The sequence below is a fragment of the Morone saxatilis genome, unplaced genomic scaffold, assembly GCF_004916995.1.
Source record: "Morone saxatilis isolate NCDOM2014 unplaced genomic scaffold, NCSU_SB_2.0 Contig5, whole genome shotgun sequence".
NCBI lineage: Eukaryota > Metazoa > Chordata > Actinopteri > Moronidae > Morone > Morone saxatilis.
This window is the reverse complement of record NW_023340095.1, coordinates 14,896,553-14,914,337: the sequence shown is the minus strand read 5'-3', so window position 1 is coordinate 14,914,337 and position 17,785 is coordinate 14,896,553. Positions and strand designations below refer to the sequence as shown.

The 17,785-nt window shown below is 40.2% G+C and overlaps 1 protein-coding gene across 1 annotated transcript; it reads right to left on the bottom strand.

Annotated features, from left to right (window-relative positions):
- Window positions 1-6,148: 6,148 nt before the first annotated feature.
- sox21b (SRY-box transcription factor 21b) lies at window positions 6,149-8,346 on the bottom strand. The gene is made up of 2 exons (XM_035676716.1): window positions 8,137-8,346; window positions 6,149-7,973 (listed from the first exon to the last, which is right to left on the bottom strand). The coding sequence occupies exon 2, from the start codon at window positions 7,954-7,956 to the stop codon at window positions 7,210-7,212; it is 747 nt and encodes a 248-aa protein (XP_035532609.1). The 5' UTR covers window positions 7,957-7,973; window positions 8,137-8,346; the 3' UTR covers window positions 6,149-7,209.
- Between the last annotated feature and the right edge of the window lie 9,439 nt (window positions 8,347-17,785).

The following is a 17,785-nucleotide window of genomic DNA, read 5'->3' as shown; positions in this document are numbered from 1 at the left end:
CTACAAAACTGTGTGTGGAAAAGAAAATCTGACAGATACAGACATGACATCAATGTCAGCTCTATTAAACACCACTACACCTGACACTATACAATTTAACAATCGTACACAGCTGTGAAGAAATCACCTTTTCCTGTTTGGACTGGAGTCTCTTCAATAGGAAAAGTACTGCAAGCAGAATGACAAGCCGCCCTCCACTGATAGAGACAAAATCCAAGTTTCCATCCACCGAACACACTCTTTAGTATTCCAGCATTTCAGTACACAAAGATTAGCTATGGAGCAACATATCATTTGGCAATGATCTATTTTGCCACTGTTAATTACGACAAGACTGCAGAATCTGACTGCTAAACCATGATATCACAATACAGGGTGTGAATCCCAAATCAAGCTTTGCACACCATAATCCTGTTAAAATGTAATAAATAATCCCTGTGAATTAATGTTGGCAATATTTCATTTTAATAAGTTCTTGTAAAATCGAGAGAGAGAGAGAGAGGGAAAATTGATGGCATTACAGCTCACTCACTTCAAGTGTGGTTGTGAGTGTGCAGGAGGAAATCATTCCTTCTCATTAAAGGTGCAATCTTCGAGCCCCCCAGATCTTTGTTGTAATAACTGGGGAAAATAATCTCTTTTATTGATAGGCACATGTAGCAGAAAGTATGCCAACTGACAGGTACTTATCTTTTGCCTGTGTCCTGTGTTATAGAAAGATATAATTCTTTGTGACTGGTCCTCGGGGCATCAGCTCTTCAACTTCATTATTTCTACTTATGATAGATATATTTTTCCTTGAAAACCTGAGAATTAATAGGAGAGCCAGCAATCTCTGCCAGCGGTCATTTGGAAATGGAACAAAAAATGTCATGTCAGTTTAAAGAACATTTTTTAAGGCTGCTTGCTGACATTATTCTAATTTATTGATGGATTCACAGAGTAATCTTATGCCTCATGTTTTAGGTTATTAACGTAATGATTTCAGTGACTACTAGCTATAGGATCTTTTGAAAAAGTCTAATCTTGTCAAAAATTCAATTGTGTCACTCTACAACATCTGCACCTCTTTTTTCCTCAAGTACAAATATGTATGCTTGTGCTGTATATAGCAATAAATTGCAAACCAGCCTTTGTTATGTATTAACATGGCTTGTAAAATAGTGTTCATTTTTATAATACTAAATATGAATATAAAGTCATTAGTGCAATAAGTTCCTTTAGACAGCAGTGGGAGCTTTAGAGTCAAGCAGCTCACTGAGTTCCTTCTGTTTTAAAACTGACTCCGATACAACACCCTCATGTTTGTGTTTGTAGCACACCTTAACACTGTTTGTGTTCAGAAAAACTAGAGTATTTAGAGATGATGTTTTAAATCTATTTCAATTTTTTTTTATTTGGGGAGGGGGAGCTGTTTATTTCATTTAAACTTCAATAATCTGATCAGAAAAGTCTACTTCCTCATCATTTGGGGTCCCACAGATCCTACTACTGTATATGCAGATTATATTATATATTATATGAAATAATATTAAATAAAAATCAACCTTTTTTCCTTTTCCCTTTGTTCTTTTCATCTTATCTTATTAAAACCCACTCTGTAGTGTATATCCCCTTTGGTGTACTAACAAAGCATTATCATTTTTTGTATTTTGTCACCTTCATCAAATGTGCAATCCCAGTTTCTGGCAAACAATTCTTTTATGCGTTATGTATGAAGAAATACTAATTTCTATTTGTCTGCCAAAAAGTCATTAAAAAATAAACAAAGTACAATACATCCTAAATAGTGACATAGTTTTTCCCCATTAGACCTCTTATGGACAAACTGCTAAAAAACTCCAATAAGAGATAGATACTGACTGAGTGTGGTGGTGTACGTGCTTCTTAAGGATTCAGGAGTGCAGCGCAAAAAGTAAGGATATACATTCATTTTATTAACCATGTTTTATAGCTGGGGTCCCTAAGACTCCAAAGAATTAAAAAAAAAAGAAAAAATTAAGTTTGTTATTAAGCGTAAAGCAATGTTATGTATGTTATTTGAGCTGTTACGAAGGGCCCGGGGTCTCTGAGACCCCAAACAGCAGTATCTGCAAAATGGTCAGAAATGTGGTCAGTACTGTTCCCACATAGGAATGTCTCAGTGTTTGATTTTATCAGCTACAATCCTGGTGTAAAAAATAATATTGTACTAAAGTGTCTTAAAATGCATGTAACATATAGTAATAAATAATAGTAGGTCTATGACACTGCTGCTAATGTTTTTGGGTGCCAGATAGTCTGGTATGAGTGCAGTCGTCTCACCTGGAAAACTCATGATTACCTCAACTACCCTCCAACCCATCAAACCCCCCCTACCTCCACTCACCTGCCCCCAACCTAATTCAACCGTTCCCTCTCTGAACTCCAGCAGGGGTCCATCGACTTATTGCATTATGTACTATTAAACAAACTTGGACTTCTTAAAAGCAGAGTCAGACTTCAGAGGCTGTGTGGCATGTTTATAGGGATGGACTGTACAGTACACAGAGATTTCTCATTTCTCTCGGTGACCTTGGGCACAGTGACATGTACGGTTTTCAGGCTTTGATTTGCCACGTTGAGGTGTTGCGGAAAAGGTGCAATGCAAGATAATTTTGGCATTTTTTCCCTCCTGGGAGCATAGAGAAGTAAGAAATACAGCAGTTCATACTCGGGAGATTACAGGTAATATGGCACACAGCCTTCATAAACATTCTTGACCCAACCTGATGATGGAGATATTGCTTCAGGAGAGACTTTTCACACTTTGATTTGCCTAAAATGAGATGGAGAAGTCAGTGATCAGACTCTTTGAGGTTCCTCACAGAGAAGCAAGCACTGGCTGTATATCTCTCAGTGTTACACACAGCACACACATGCTATGACAACCAGGTGAGCAAGGAGCAGACTCCTGCAAACAAATAGAGAGAAATATCCTCAAAGAGATGATACTGATGTATTATTCATGTCAGAAAAAATACTAAAATGATCCATCTCAAGCCATTGAATCCAGGTGATAATCCACATGCTTCTGGGGCAGCCCTGGGCGAATTAGGGATGAGGAAACCATTGTACATCCCTCTAAGGTCAACATGGTTGAACCGATGATACATATGTATGTTAATTTGCCTAATCTCACTTCTACAAATGTCTTACAGGCACATAAAGGGTTTAACACTAAGACATAATGATATCAGGGCATCAGACGGGGGGCTTATGAAAACATGAGGCACCCATAGCTTTAAATCTTTGCAGAAAACGTTGTATGGGCTGTCAGTGTAGCTACATTAAAATACCAAGGCAAGCATTGTTAGGATTTTAAATCTTAATTTCCTATTAAAATATAAACTAAAACTATAATCTATTGTTTTCTTAGTATTGGTGAAGTAACTGTTTGAATTATTCCTTTAAATTTAAAATGCTTGAATACATTTCATCCAGGATTGTTTTAATTATTATATTCTTGAAACCATACTTATAACGGTTTAATTAAAACCACTTAACAGTGTTATAATTTCAGAATTTAACCGCCTTTTTCTTCTAAATTAAGTAGACATCAATAAAGTATGTTAAATTAATACACTTCTGCAGGAGGACCAGTCTTTATCTCCTGTAAACACTTTTACTAAATCTACCAAAAGATATTCTTTAAACATAATCTTTAACACTCTCCTATATCTAATACCAAGAAAAAGGGATTGTGACAGACACGTGACTGCTATCTGAACTTGTTTGAATATGTGTGTTAAATTAAATAAAGTAATAATTGAATTAACTTTGTCCAGTGTTTTTTTGCCAAGTGCTCACATTGTTCAGCACCTTCACATGTTTTTACATCAGGGCCAGATTGCTTATCACTATGCAACCATTTATACCAACCCATCATCTGTTTAGCCACACAAAACCTATTCTCATTATCTAACTGTGTGGATTGAGAATATTTAGATCAGTGAGCCATGTGTAAAGTATTTATTTATTTAGTAAGTTATTCCTTGATTACAATTTTAAAACTAATTTTAACTTAACTTTTACTTTAAGGCCTGCATGAGACAAGAAAGCCAAACTCAAAGGGTGAAATCCTATGGCTCCTGTTTAGGGAAGTTTGGTTTAATTTTATTTTGTATAATAATCACAAATTATCTGAACTATAAATCTTACCCTGGGAAGCAGAATGCATTGCCCTTGATTTTACTGAGGATCTTGACATCAAGAGTGAAAAACATTTTATACGAAAAAAGTTTTCTCCCACTTATTTCCATAGTTGCATCTCCACCTTTCCCATTCATCCCCCGTCTTAGACAGAAGAAAAACCATAGGCTATCTATTCAAAAGGCATTTAGTCCATTTCTTTCTTGGCCGGTAAACCTATTCATCAATTGTTCTGGCTTGTAGATTGCATTCTAATGCTAATCTAGCGTGTTAAATATCTTTTTGTTCCCCTTTCACCGTTTTGTCATTCAGTTTATCCAGTTTTGGCCACCCATTTTATTTATTTATGCGCCTGCTTCTATTCATGCGCTCATGTATTTTTTATTATGTTGTTTCACTGTCATGCAGTGTCAACTCACTCTATTCAATGTGGGCTACTTGAAGGGCTTGGAGGGACAAAGCGTGTACACATTGCAGTGCTATTCACTCCGGCCAGCTGGATCGGCTGAAAAAAACCTTGTGAAAAGAAATCCTCCACAACGGACACAGAAGAAGTGCACAATGCTAACAGTTTTCCAAATACCACTGATTGCTTTCATCACAATGAGGGAAAGCAGCCGCTTTTGCTGAGCTCCACTTCAACAAACAACACTCTCACAAAACCTCCCAACCCACGTTTTGTTCTCAGACAAAACCCCCTCGACCGTCTAAACGCTCCCAGAGTTGAAAAAAGGTTCTTTCAGCTTTCTTCCCCCTTTTCCTCAAGAAAGAAAAATATAATAAAAAGGCCAAAGAAAGAGAAAGAAATGGCCACTGAACTCATAATGCAAGTTCTTTCACTGACTTGACGACCTCGTCTCCAGACAGCACTTTTATACTCAGAAAAAATCATTTAAAGGTGAACCTTTACATTTTCTTATTTATATTACACATGATCAAATCTAATTCATTTCGTGGCACGACAAAAAAAATACAAAATAACAATAACCATAAAAACTGAAAAATAAAAAACTGGAATTAAAACGTACAGATCATTTTCAACCAACAAATTCTAGTGTCAAAAAATTTGACCTAATTTACCTGAACATGAAGTGTAAATGCCACCAGTTCTGACAACCTCTCCGGACCCCCCCCCACTCTAAGACTTTAAATGAAACACAAGGTCACTTGCGCGTTATTTTCGGGGCCAAGAAGGAAGTTCCGTGGAGAGGAGTGATCGGGGTGTCACAATGGAGAGCACAGTGGTGAAAGGGTTTAATTAACCGTGACGGAGATAATTATCCCTGGACTGTCCAAATTAGTTTTGCATAATCGCTCTGATCCTTATGAATTAATATCTCAGTGTAACCTATAGGAGGGGCACTTTGCTTTAAATAACACACGACATGTTATACATCTAATATGAATTGAAAATGTGGTGCACCCAATAACACACACATACACCTGCTACACACACACACATACACACACACTCAGTTGCGCGTGAGAACATGCACTCTTTGGGATGCTTTTCTTTCTTTTCTTTTTTTTTTTTTAAAGAGCGTGTCCTTTTTAATTCATACTTTGTTGTTCTTTGTCACACACTCAGCTCAGGTTGTTTTAAAGCCTCAAAGACGAGCTTGTTCTGCAGCCTTAAAAGCTGCTCTCTCTCTCTCTCTCTTCCCCCCACCACCACCACCACCACCACCCACCCACCGGTCCCTGCATGGGAAAAAGAAAGCTCAGAGTTTTATCTCCCTCCCTATTCACGATTAAAATTGTGATAAATAAGGTTTTGGCTCTTGATTACAATGGGCTGATTTAGATTTCCCCCCAGTAATGCCATTCAAAGCGCGGACAAAAGCGGCCTTTGGAGGATACCTTACACTTCACCTGGACTGAGGAGCAGGAGCAGGGAAAAAAGAAAAGATAACAATCTTGTTCATCTCATCAAGAAGTACAGCCGCGATTCCCTTCCGTTTAATCCGAATACGCTTTATTGTAGTCCTTTTGCTCAACAAGTGAACAGTAGCAATAGGTTGAAGTACATAACGGAGGTTAAAGAAAACACAAAAAACATACAAATTCCATAAGAGTTAGTTAAAAAGGGTTTTTTTTTTCTGCTGCACATGATACGAGGAGTGGGAGGGTGGGATCAAGAAATGATAAAACTCCTTGAATAATCTTCAGCATCTGCATTTAAATTGGAACTTTTTTTTTTTTTTTTTTGTTACTGTTTGGGGGGGGTTAAAAACGGTCTGAATGAATCAAACCTGAAAGTTGCAATGAACTGAATATCACCTTCAAAATAAATTACATCCTCTACGTTTCATGTGCAAATATTACAGAACTAGTCTTGTCCTTTTTAAAATCGTCTGGGTCACCATAGATTCCACTAAACAATAAATATTACAGACATCTATAAAACGGTTTAAAAACTCAAAATATACACCGGATTTCTAGTGAAATACGTAGGTTCCTGGCCCTATCTCAAACACTAAGCCTATAACGGCAAATAAACTAGAGTCATTTTTATCTGTACACATTTACAGTCATTCAGGAGGGGAGAAATGTTGTGACAGTCCTCCTTGATCCATGGATTATAGCCCATCAGCCTACAACAATTTTATCTGAGAGGAAACGCTGTGATCCTGGGATTAATATGGTCATTGTATATGCTGCCGTTGATTCCAACAGGTTAGTCAAGCAGGTGCAACTTGCAAAAGATAGAAATTGAATAGTGTACCTTTCAAAATGGGCAAAACTGCTCTGATACCATTTTTCCTCTCAATTGTGTGCATTTCTGCCGTCCTTTAGTCCTTTCCCTCCGGGCTGTGAGAGGTGATGGCTGATAATAGATTAGAGAGTTCTCTAAATAAGCATTACCTTAGATAAAGGCATTAATCAATATACATACACATGTGATATCTGAGACGACGAGCACTTCATCACATGTACAAGTTTGTGCATGCATAATAAAACTCTTGCATGAATACCTTTTTTTTGTTTGTTTGTTTTTGTTTTCACATTTCGTTTTCTTAGAAGTCCAAAGTGGGCCTATCATAATGCTGCAGCATATGCAGGGTACGGTTCAAGTTGAGGTTTTCCCATGCCGGGGAGCAGGATGTATGCTAAAGGCGGCTGGAGTCCCGCTGAGGGCCAGCCCGTACAGTTACAAGGGATCATGTAGCCTGGGTTTCCCGGGGACGGGTGTGAGTGAGTGTGGGTGTGCGTCCCGCCACCTACACCGCCAGTCCCGGTGAAAGCCGTGGCGCCCGCCGGCGGGTAGCCCAACGGAGACGCGTACGGAAAAGAAGGTGGGGAAAGCTCAGTCATCTTGGATCCCAGGTCGAAAAAGGAATAGGGGTTCGTGGACATGGACGGGTTGAAGAATACCCTCGCTGCTGCGGCCGCCGCAGCCGCCGCCGCCTTGTCCGGGTTCCCAAGGACGGACTCGGAAAGTGCTCCAGAGGAAAGCCCGCTAACTTTGAGTGCGTCGTGCTCCCCGAGATTGTAGGGCACCGGGAAAGAAAACTTATCTTTTTTCATCAGAGTCTTAGGCTTCCGCCTCGGTCTGTATTTGTAGTCTGGGTGCTCCTTCATGTGCATCGCTCGCAGTCGTTTGGCTTCGTCGATGAATGGCCTTTTCTCAGACTCGGTGAGAAGTTTCCACTCCGCTCCTAATCTTTTGCTGATCTCGGAGTTGTGCATTTTGGGGTTCTCCTGAGCCATCTTCCTGCGCTGGGCTCTGGACCAAACCATGAAAGCGTTCATCGGGCGTTTTACGTGATCCATTGGTTTAGACATTGTTGGCACAAAACACTCTGAAAATAAACAATATTTTAGAGAATAAGTACAAACGACTCGCAAAAATCTGAACAAAATATCACACACGACTCCTTTTAAAAAACAAAAAAAAGTTTAAGCCATTCAAGTCATATTCATTCGAGGCTCACAACAAGTGCAGCTCGTGTTTTGGTCACTTACCTAAGACTTCAGTTCTTCATCCCAACGATGATTATCTTCTGTAAAGTACAAGTGGCAGCGTCCTTACGAGGGCTCAACTTATGTTTTCTGCTCCATGGTGGCATCCGTCAGTGATTCGCCTTTAGCAAGAGGAGAAGGAAAAAAAAACCCGCTGTCTTGTTTTCCTCTTGTCGCCTGAGACTGTCAAACACCACTCAGCAGCAGCATGTACGCAAGTGGATGATAACTCCCGCTTGCCCCATGTGAAATACAGGATTGTGTGGCAGGTAGTGAAAGTGCCACCGGCGCATGCGCACTGGCGCCGAGCACGCAGACGGCTGCTTTTTTTTTTAAATCCCACCCTGTTAAAGAGGAAACGCTTCTCGTATTTATATTATCTTCCACCTATTTATTACGTGACAGCTTTCTTCTTTTGAGAGTGGTGACCTCGCTGTTGTTTGGACTCAACAGTTTCACATTCTGAATGTATTCGAATGAGCAACGTGTCACATCGGCACTGTTATAGTTGAGTTAAACTTCTTTACGTCGGCGACGGATACACCTGACATACCTGCGGGATGGCGGCACGCATGAGCCCTCTTCCCGCAGTAACTGCTGGAAGTGGCGGCTGCACACAGACAGACAGACACACAGACAGACAGACAGACAGGTGCATGCTGTTGAGGTTTGCAGTCTCAACTTGCATTCACTCTGACAACACTTTAAAAAAAAAAAACGCGCTCACTTATTTAAAACATGCATCATTACACGCCTAATCGCCCTCTTCCTCTCTGTTTCATTTCTTTTTAATTGACAGTCAAAACCAGCTTGAAATGTGCCGGTGTCACTTTCTCACCTTTCATCCTCACCGGTGTCTCTGTGCCTGCCCCACTTTTGCCCCTTCTTGCTCGTGGGTGCCACTGCCAATGAAAAGTAGTGTGTCAGACGACAAGAGAGGTAAAGAATATCTTCTTTAATTTTCTGATATTGTTGCATTTGTCGTAAATACGCGAATGCCGAGGAGGTCTGAAGTGTTTCTAATCGCGCTTGGTGAAATTAATTACTTTCCTGAAATCCCCCTTTTCACTTTCACTTCAAAGGACCTTCCCAAGGGCAGCGAATCGACAACTGAAATTAGGTTGTCGAATATTCAGCTAAGCAATTACAGCTATCTGCAGGACTTGTTGAGCAAATTGTAGGTTTAAGTGGTTTGTTCTCGCACCTTCTCCGTTGTACATAATTATATGTGTACAAAAAAAGGAAACAGAGAAGGGCTGTATCGAACAATATTATAAATGACGAATTAGGCTGTAGGTCGAGCGTTTAAATTAGGATATAAACGGATGTCAAATTCAATTCACCCCACTGTTGTTCTTTCTTTTTTTTACGGTTTAGCCTAATTTAAAGACAGTTCACACAATATATAATGTAGCATTGTTGTATTTATTATTGTTATTATAATTATTATTAGGCTGTTATTGTTTCTGTTATTATGTATTTTTTTTAAATAACAATATTGTAATAATAATAACTCGGCAGATTATTGACAGGGGTGAAAGTTGAGTGATGACGCTGACCTGTCCCAAAGTGATGCGCAATTTACAAGAGAGTCCTTTTGATTGCTCCACGCTGAGCCTGAGATTGTCACTAAAATGTCTGTTTACAAGGATTAAGCTTGTTTTTTTATTGCAGCGGAGCAAAAAAAAAGAAAGCCCAGTGAGAGATGGCTCTTTTGTCTCAAGTAGGAAACCTGACAAGGTGAGGATGATCCGCGCCAAGAGGACCAGATGAGAGACAAACCTGCTGCCTAAACTGAGTCGCAGCATCTCTCAACACCGTGCGCCCCTTTTGTCGGCTTGTCATTCACCTCGATAACATTACTGCAATGAAGCGCTCCACTCACTCCGCAGGAGCACATGCCTCTCATGACACAAACGGGCAAAAAAAAAAAAAAAATTGCTATGAATTATATGAATAAGTTACGGTGGAAAGTTCTTATCGGGAGTAGACAGTTATAGAGGTGTGCGATTCAGTGTCTGCACACATGCGTGCTGTTGAACTGCCCCCCCCCTCTGGAGATTTCATTAAAAAAAAAGATTTTTCTCCGCAAGTTTATTTAATTGTATTATCCTGTTTGGGATTGTTTGGCAGTGTAGAGAAATGCATCTCCTCGCTGCCCTGCTCCTGAAAGCATGGCCTATGTGTGGGGTTTTTTTTAATAACGTGTTGGAGGATTTTCAGATTATGCTGGGCCTAGTTGAGCCTGCATTAACGGGAGCAGGCGCAGCCATCCAGCATGTTTCCTACTGATCAAAATGTCAAGATTCGTTGTATCTGTTTCACAAAACAGTTTATTATTTTGCAGACTGACAAAACATTAATTTATTCAATTTAGCAATTTAATGATATCTGATTTAAAAAAAAATAAAAAATAACACCAACAACAATCCATTCTGTGTGTCCCCCCCCCCCTGTTTTACCTCTACCTGGGTCCTGGAAATAACACTTAAATAATTCAAGATGAGTTAGTGAGAGTGGGAGAATTACCTGCCGATAAAGCCCGGGTCCAGCCTCTGAGACGGAGCCAGCACTCCCACCTCACAGCACACTGATGATAAGACTGAATAGAAAAATATCATGCAAATAGAAGGCAGACAGCAGCAACAACAAGCCCATGGGGACATTTTCCTACCCGGAGAGATCGCACACAGTTCACTCTAAAGTGCTAAAGCCATCACTCTGAAATAGGAGCCCCTGGAGGTGCAAGAATCTTCATGATAGCACCAAGCAGTTTATTCTGCTCAACACTCCACTAACTCTGGGAGAAAGCACAACAAATTATAAAGAGAGTTGATGAGGATCCCTGGATAATCCCAGTTTGCATAAAAAGCCCTCATCTTTAACAAATAATGCGGGATGTGTACTTTACCTCCTTTTTCTTTTCAAAGTGTTTTACTGTAACTCTCCCAAAGTGGCACGTTGGAAGTGGAGGGAGGGGAACCCAGTCTTATAATGAATTGATTTTCGAGATAACATAAGCTGACCTCTTGCTATCAGATGGCTTTTCTTTGACTGGAAAAAAAAGTGAGCAGGGTAAACAACAATATCTTCTGTTTGCCACTTCAAACAGGAGAGAGTAGTATTTACAGCCACATGAAAGTTTGCTCATTATCGGGGAGGGTTTTGAAGAAAGGGAGAGGGAGGGGTCCTGATTGTGTACCTGATGTGGTTTCTTTTCTGCTTGTCTGATCACAGCTCTGCCTGGATCTTCCCCTTCCCTTTTCAGCAAGAGCAGCTCCCATGCAGACTGGGGCCAAGACAGATGCAGTAAATGCACCTCACAGTAACAAGGTAGTCATCTCGTTCATCATGTGTGCTGAGGATTTTCATTAATCCTTATATGAACATGCCAATTGCTCCACTTTTTCCAGCTGATTTTCAGATTAAGGATTTGTACTGCAGATAAACAGCACAGATTTGGACCAAAATATTTCATTAGTTTTGCTGAAAACCCATTTAAAAGCATGACTGATGTTATAATACCGAAGCTTTAACGAGGGAGAAATATAATATTGTTTCAAACATAATTGCTGTATATTTTCAGTTAACTCTTTTCATCACGTAGCCTATTTTTATTAATCATGGGCTGAGATAAATTCAAAATTTCCACAAGATTAAGACAAATGTATTCATATCAAAGACACTTTGGAACAAGGACACAAATCTAAAAATTGGTAATACATTCTCCAGCAAAGCAAACACACTGAAGGACAAGAGGGTTTCCCGCATGGTGTGGAGAGTATTGAAAGTCAATTTGTCACTATCATACGCCATTAGCTGCAGAATCTTATCTCAAGTGTGCCTTTGATAAAGTGCTAATGACAAACAGTTTAGTGTTGTAAGGGATCCCATTGATTACTATTTAAAGATGATTGCATTTAGATTAGAAGTCATTTTGTCTAATGAGGTGTCTTTACAGCTACTACAATATGTAGAAAATATGCTTAAGTGCAAGGCGACATAATGATCGGATTGGTAAAGAGACAATGCCGACTTCAGCATCACTTCAAATGAGTCACACAGAACGTCTGAATAAATACATAATTAATGTGAATAAAGTTAATATTTTTTGTGGTTTAAATATGTGACCTATTTTGAACGTTGTGTTCTCAAAATATATTCAATAAGTGCCAAATTAGTTGTGCAGTTCTTTAATCATTCTAATTATACAGTCTTTATTGCTCCTTAGGGCAGACTTTCGTGTCTTTGTCTCAGTGGGAATTATTTTGGTGAAGAACCAAAATATTTACTCAACCACAACCTAAATATTATGCATATCAAGAGGAATTGAGAAATAATCCTCTCATAGAGCACAGTATTAACTTAATCACATTAGGGAAAATACTATTGATAGTGGTCATGATCCCTAGTGAGGGAATCTGTAATTCACAATAAAACAGCCATACAAGCCAGAGCACACTGCAGTGTGTATTAAAGACTGGGGAGTGGAACATGAAAAATGGCCCTGAGGATTGAGTGAGTGTGTGTGAGTGAATGCTTGAATGATGGTAAAGAGGGAGAAAAGAGGAGTGATTGTCAGTTCAATCTTCGAGGACCTGAACTGACAGATACAACAAACTTTGAAAGCACATTATGGAAGGGAGAATGGCGACACAGAAGGATGTGGAGTCCGCGAGGTTGATAAGACCTTCATCTTTAAACCGCCGCTTGTCAAAGTATTATATGTAATCTCACACTGCAGAATATCTCCACACCCTGAGGGCCAAACAAAATAGCAGCGGCAATCAAACGACTCCCTGGATCATTAAAAAAAACAGCCTTTCCTACCCTTTGTGAAAAGTCAGATTTTTGAACTCTGATTGCCGCTACCCCCCACAGGCCGTATGTTTAGCTTAAACCTCCACATGTTCTCCGTCGTGGGGCCCATGTGGTTCAAATCCACAGATACTTGTTTCCCTCCAGGCACCGAGATGACTTTTCCCATGATAGACTATTTTCAACCATTTAGCGGATACATTATCGCTGGCCTTTCTTCCTCATTATATTCCCCTTATCGCCACAGCATCACTGCAAAGCCCCAAATAGAGAGTTGTAATTACCCAGACTGCCACCTGATAGCAGCCCTTCTATCAGCTTTATCACTCCAGGTCCTGCTAACTCATCATAGGGACAGAGGGAAGAAAAGGCCTGCTTGTGGCACAGCCCGCCACAGATAGCTCATCTCTCAGATACATTTATAGTTCCAGTTGGGATCAGAGAAAACTGATGCACCAAGGCAATTTTTTTATCCACCCCTTCCCTTCAACCCCACAAAGACTGCTCTCTCTCAGTCCTTTCCTAGTCTCTCGCTCTTTATGTGGAAGCTGAATTGAGGCCGCTCCGCAAACAATAAGTGATCCAATCTCCTTGAACCCGTGGCAGCGCAGTAACATGCTATTTGGGCTTTCATAGTGTGCCATCGTCCTTCAGAGACAGAAAAAAGAATCTAGAGGGTGACTTGTTCATCTTTAACATTGCACACAACATCAAAAACACTTAGCCTACGTATAAAAGTCGACAGTATAGTGCTTCCAGCTTATTAAGCACCTTTGACCCTTACTGTGAGTTTCCCTGATGTTATGAATAGGAAATTGAATCTGAACTGAATCTACTGTAAGGATTTGTGTTCATCTGGGTTGAATGAACAGAAGGTGAAAACACAAAAAAAGTTGAGCTCAAGGTCAAGATTTATTCAAATTTACAGCCTTTTTCAATCAGGTCTACAAAAAAATTAAATTGTGAAAGTAAATATGATCAAATCAAATTGCAAAACTGTTGAACACATTCATAGGCCTATTATTAAAGGTGACCTTTTGTGATTTCTTTTTCTTTTGTGTAAGCTGTTGTCCATTGTCTGTTAGACCTCACAGCCAAATGTGATGAAAAACAGACTAAATAAAATTCGACCAAAGAAAAGTGGAGATAAAAAAAAGACAGATACTTTAATTAAGCTTGAACCAGAACAGTGGCCTTGACAGTGGGCCAAACAATGCTGTGAATAAATATTTCTTGGTGGTTCTAAGTGTTGTATAAAACAGCTTGAAATGTTCTGAGGAGTTTGGGGAATTTGGTGGACAATTATTTCTACTGCTACTAGCACTACTATATATATGACATTTGAACAAAAACAATATTTACAATAAAACAAATTCTTCTGCGCCCATGCATTCATTTGTGACATATAATAAAATCTTCATGTGTTATTACTGTCCTTCCTGTACCTCTTTATAACCTGTTAATGTTATCTGCTGTGGCATGAAGACAAAGACTGAAAGACCTGAATGAAAAAAAAAGTTGGTTATTATCTACGCACATAATTATCTTCCAATTCAGGATGCATGTTTGAATTTGCATGACACATTCACAACCCTGCATCTCTTCCTGTCGCGTATTGTGCGTGTAGCCGTGCTCTTCTCTATTACGTGTAACAATGAAAGAGCCTTTGTGTGTCTACTCATCAGTATGTCAAAGAAGCAGCCTGAGTGACTGTGACCTCCATCAAATGGGAAAATTGTGAGGATGCATTGGAACTCTATGGTTCCCATGGCCTGAGCGCCTTCTGACAGAGGCACTCTAACACAGCCTGAAAGGACAAATCAATCTTATTTGAGGAGATTAAGTGACCAAGATAATAACCATGTCATTGAGAGGGAGAGAAAAAAAAGTCCCACTTTTCAAAAGAGAGAAATGACCGAGTTCCTGCAGATGGCTCATTGTTGCAGCTGAATGTCACATCTCTCTAGGTGAGCCCTTTAAAGCAGTGTTGTCTGACATACCTCAGGGACAAAACATGTGGCCATTCCAACAACGGGAGCAAGAGTTCATTATACCAGACACATAACACGGGAAAAGATTAGTGATATTAGCACTGCATTTTGACGTTTGCATCCGAACACGTGGGTGTGTGTGTGTGTGTGTGTGAATGTGTGTACATGTGTTTCCTAAGCACTGGCTTGAATGACAATATGATCAATGGGAGGGCAAGTGTCCTGTCAGCACGTCCTGTTCGGGGGTGGTGGGGACAGGGGTGGGGGGCGGTGACAGTGGCTGTCTCAGGTGATCTCATTATTTGATGGACACAGCAGTGGAGAGGCCGCATTCATGCTGGCCTCTCTCGTGTTGCCCGCTTAATCAGGCCATTACTCATGCAGAGCAGCGGAGGCACTTATGGGAAATATTGATCATATTTTGACAGAGTATTCTCCCCCTCTCTGTAATCAGCAATGCATTACTGCCTTGACGCTGATTCTGTGCACACAGTGTACGCGACAACCTCATTAGATGCCATTGCAGAGGGGTTACACTTATCAGCATTCCAAAGCAGGCAACCTGTGTTTGCATGTTAGGATGTTTGCCTAATGATTTTACCTAATCTGTTTATTTCCAATGTTTATCTAAACAGCCTGTGAGGGGGGGGATAGTGAAGCTTGGCTTTTCAAAATCAAAGACTTCAAAGCACTAATCGCCTGCGTGAAGATTAATGAATTACTCTTAACGACTGCTCCTCTCAGTTTTCACACGTGCTGGGTTTTTTTTTTATTTATGTCTGGCTAAAGTCAATGCAGAGCTGCACTCTGAATGGATAGCTAACCCAAAGGCCAGGACCCTGTGTGAGTCAGATCATCGTCCCATGGGACGTCTGCTAAAGATGCTGTGACACGCCTAAAGAGCAAAGCTCCAGCGGGGGCCCTGAGGGCTGTTTGCGTTTGGCAGCACAAGCCAAAAGTATCGTCTCTGTCCAAATTAAGCCTTGCCAAGGGGTCAAGTGAAATCAATATGTTAATCCATAAATTGTCCAGTGTGATAATTACTAAGAGGAACAGTAATTACAAAAGACATTAATTTACTTCTTAGATTTTGTGCCAGGGGAGAGTTTCACCCAGCCTCAATTCATCTGGAGGCAAACAATTTACAGAGGAAGCGTCCCTTTTTTTCTTTTTTTTTTAAAGCAGTGGTCGATTCCTTTAAGGAACAGTAGGAGCACACAGGCTCTCGGTCAAAGCACTTTTGGTTATGCTAAAAGGGGCTTGTTTGAAGGTTGTCGAACCCCTGTGTAGTCAGCTCCAGGGTTCTTACATTGATCAGTCAGTGACGACAAAGGTTTCACAAAATGCACACTTGTTCCCTCCGACAATGTGTCTTGAACATTAGCATAATAATAATATAAAAAAATCTATACGGGCTGTTAAGGGATAAAACCTTGATGTCCTCAGCTAAAGACACATGGAAGGCCATACAATAGCCACCATGCTTTAATAGGACGACTACCTGTATACATTTTGATCTTTTTCTTCCCAGCCACTTTGAGGCATGGCACAAACATTGCACAGGCATTCTTTTCTAAACCCCAGGTTGCAGCTGGTCTGCCACTTGCTGTGCACTGCCAAGTGCAAGAAATGGGTCTCTTTTATCAGGATGGAGCAAATCTGGGCTAATGTGTCTGGTAGAGAGTGTCCCAGGGAGCCTCGCTCTCCCATTCTTTGGCCATTCTTTCCACTTTTCTCCTCTCCTGCTCTTGGGATAATTGCAGTTTAATTGGGTGACAAGAAATGAAAACTGTGTCCACATTATCTGGGATTATCTCTTTTTCCTCCAGCCTGCCATCAATTCAAAGAAGCCCATTTATCAGCAAAGGGAAGCTGATGCTTGGTCAGCGGAGGAGAAGCTTTGAGCACCAGTTAGCAAAATGAAGAGAGAAAGGGGCTGAGAGCAATGGGAGGGGTCCTGACAGCTAAGAAAAATTCTCTTTGTATCTTATCGTAACCGTACATTCATCTTCAAGATGCATATCTTCAGCGCACTCTAAATCAATAAAAATACAATAATATTATTCTGGAGAATTATTTCTCCCAAAAAATAAATATATGAAAAAACACTATTAGTTCTGCCATTGTCAGTTCTCCAACTCAAATTCAGCGGCAATAGTTTGCAGTTTTGAATACTTGAGTTTAATTATCCAGAAACATTTCACAAAGCCTACAAAACATCACATCACTTTAGCAACATGGACAAAACGTGTTAATGAATACCAATAAGTCTCCCGGCATTGTGGCTTGGACGTGCTTTATAGCCAGCTTCATTCATTTCCTCAGCATTCTTGAATTCTGCACGCCAAGGTTATAAACATTGAGTCATACTCAGGCCAGCCGTAGCTCACATTCTTCTTTGTTTGAGCTGTACTCAACCTTAAAAGCCTCTTTCAGGATGCATGAATGAACTTCATTTTCTCTCTGAGAACTTTGCTCTGATAGCTGAAAAAAGAAAGGTTGTACACTGTACATTTTCCTCACAATAACACAATAATTCCCCTTTGCCTTAATATGCTTCCCTGTCGCTGAAGCACAATTCTAAATGGGCCTTGCATCAGGGTTATGGTAATACAGTAAATACTAGAAAAATTCTACATTCTGGGAGAGGATCAGGGTAAAGAGAGCAGATCAGAAAACAGCTTCATTAATATTTTGCTAGCCCCTGCACAGAAGCAGATGAAAGAAAAGAGACCTTGCCAATGCTCTACATACGTACCTATTCAGTCTCAGGTGCAACATTAAGATGGCCTGATCATTTGGTGGAAAGAGCTGGCTTTGTGTAGCATTAAAGCATGAAAATC

What these genes read in the sequence shown, in the direction of transcription:
- sox21b (XM_035676716.1), bottom strand. Translation starts at nt 7,956, where the DNA reads ATGTCTAAACCAATGGATCACGTAAAACGCCCGATGAACGCTTTCATG.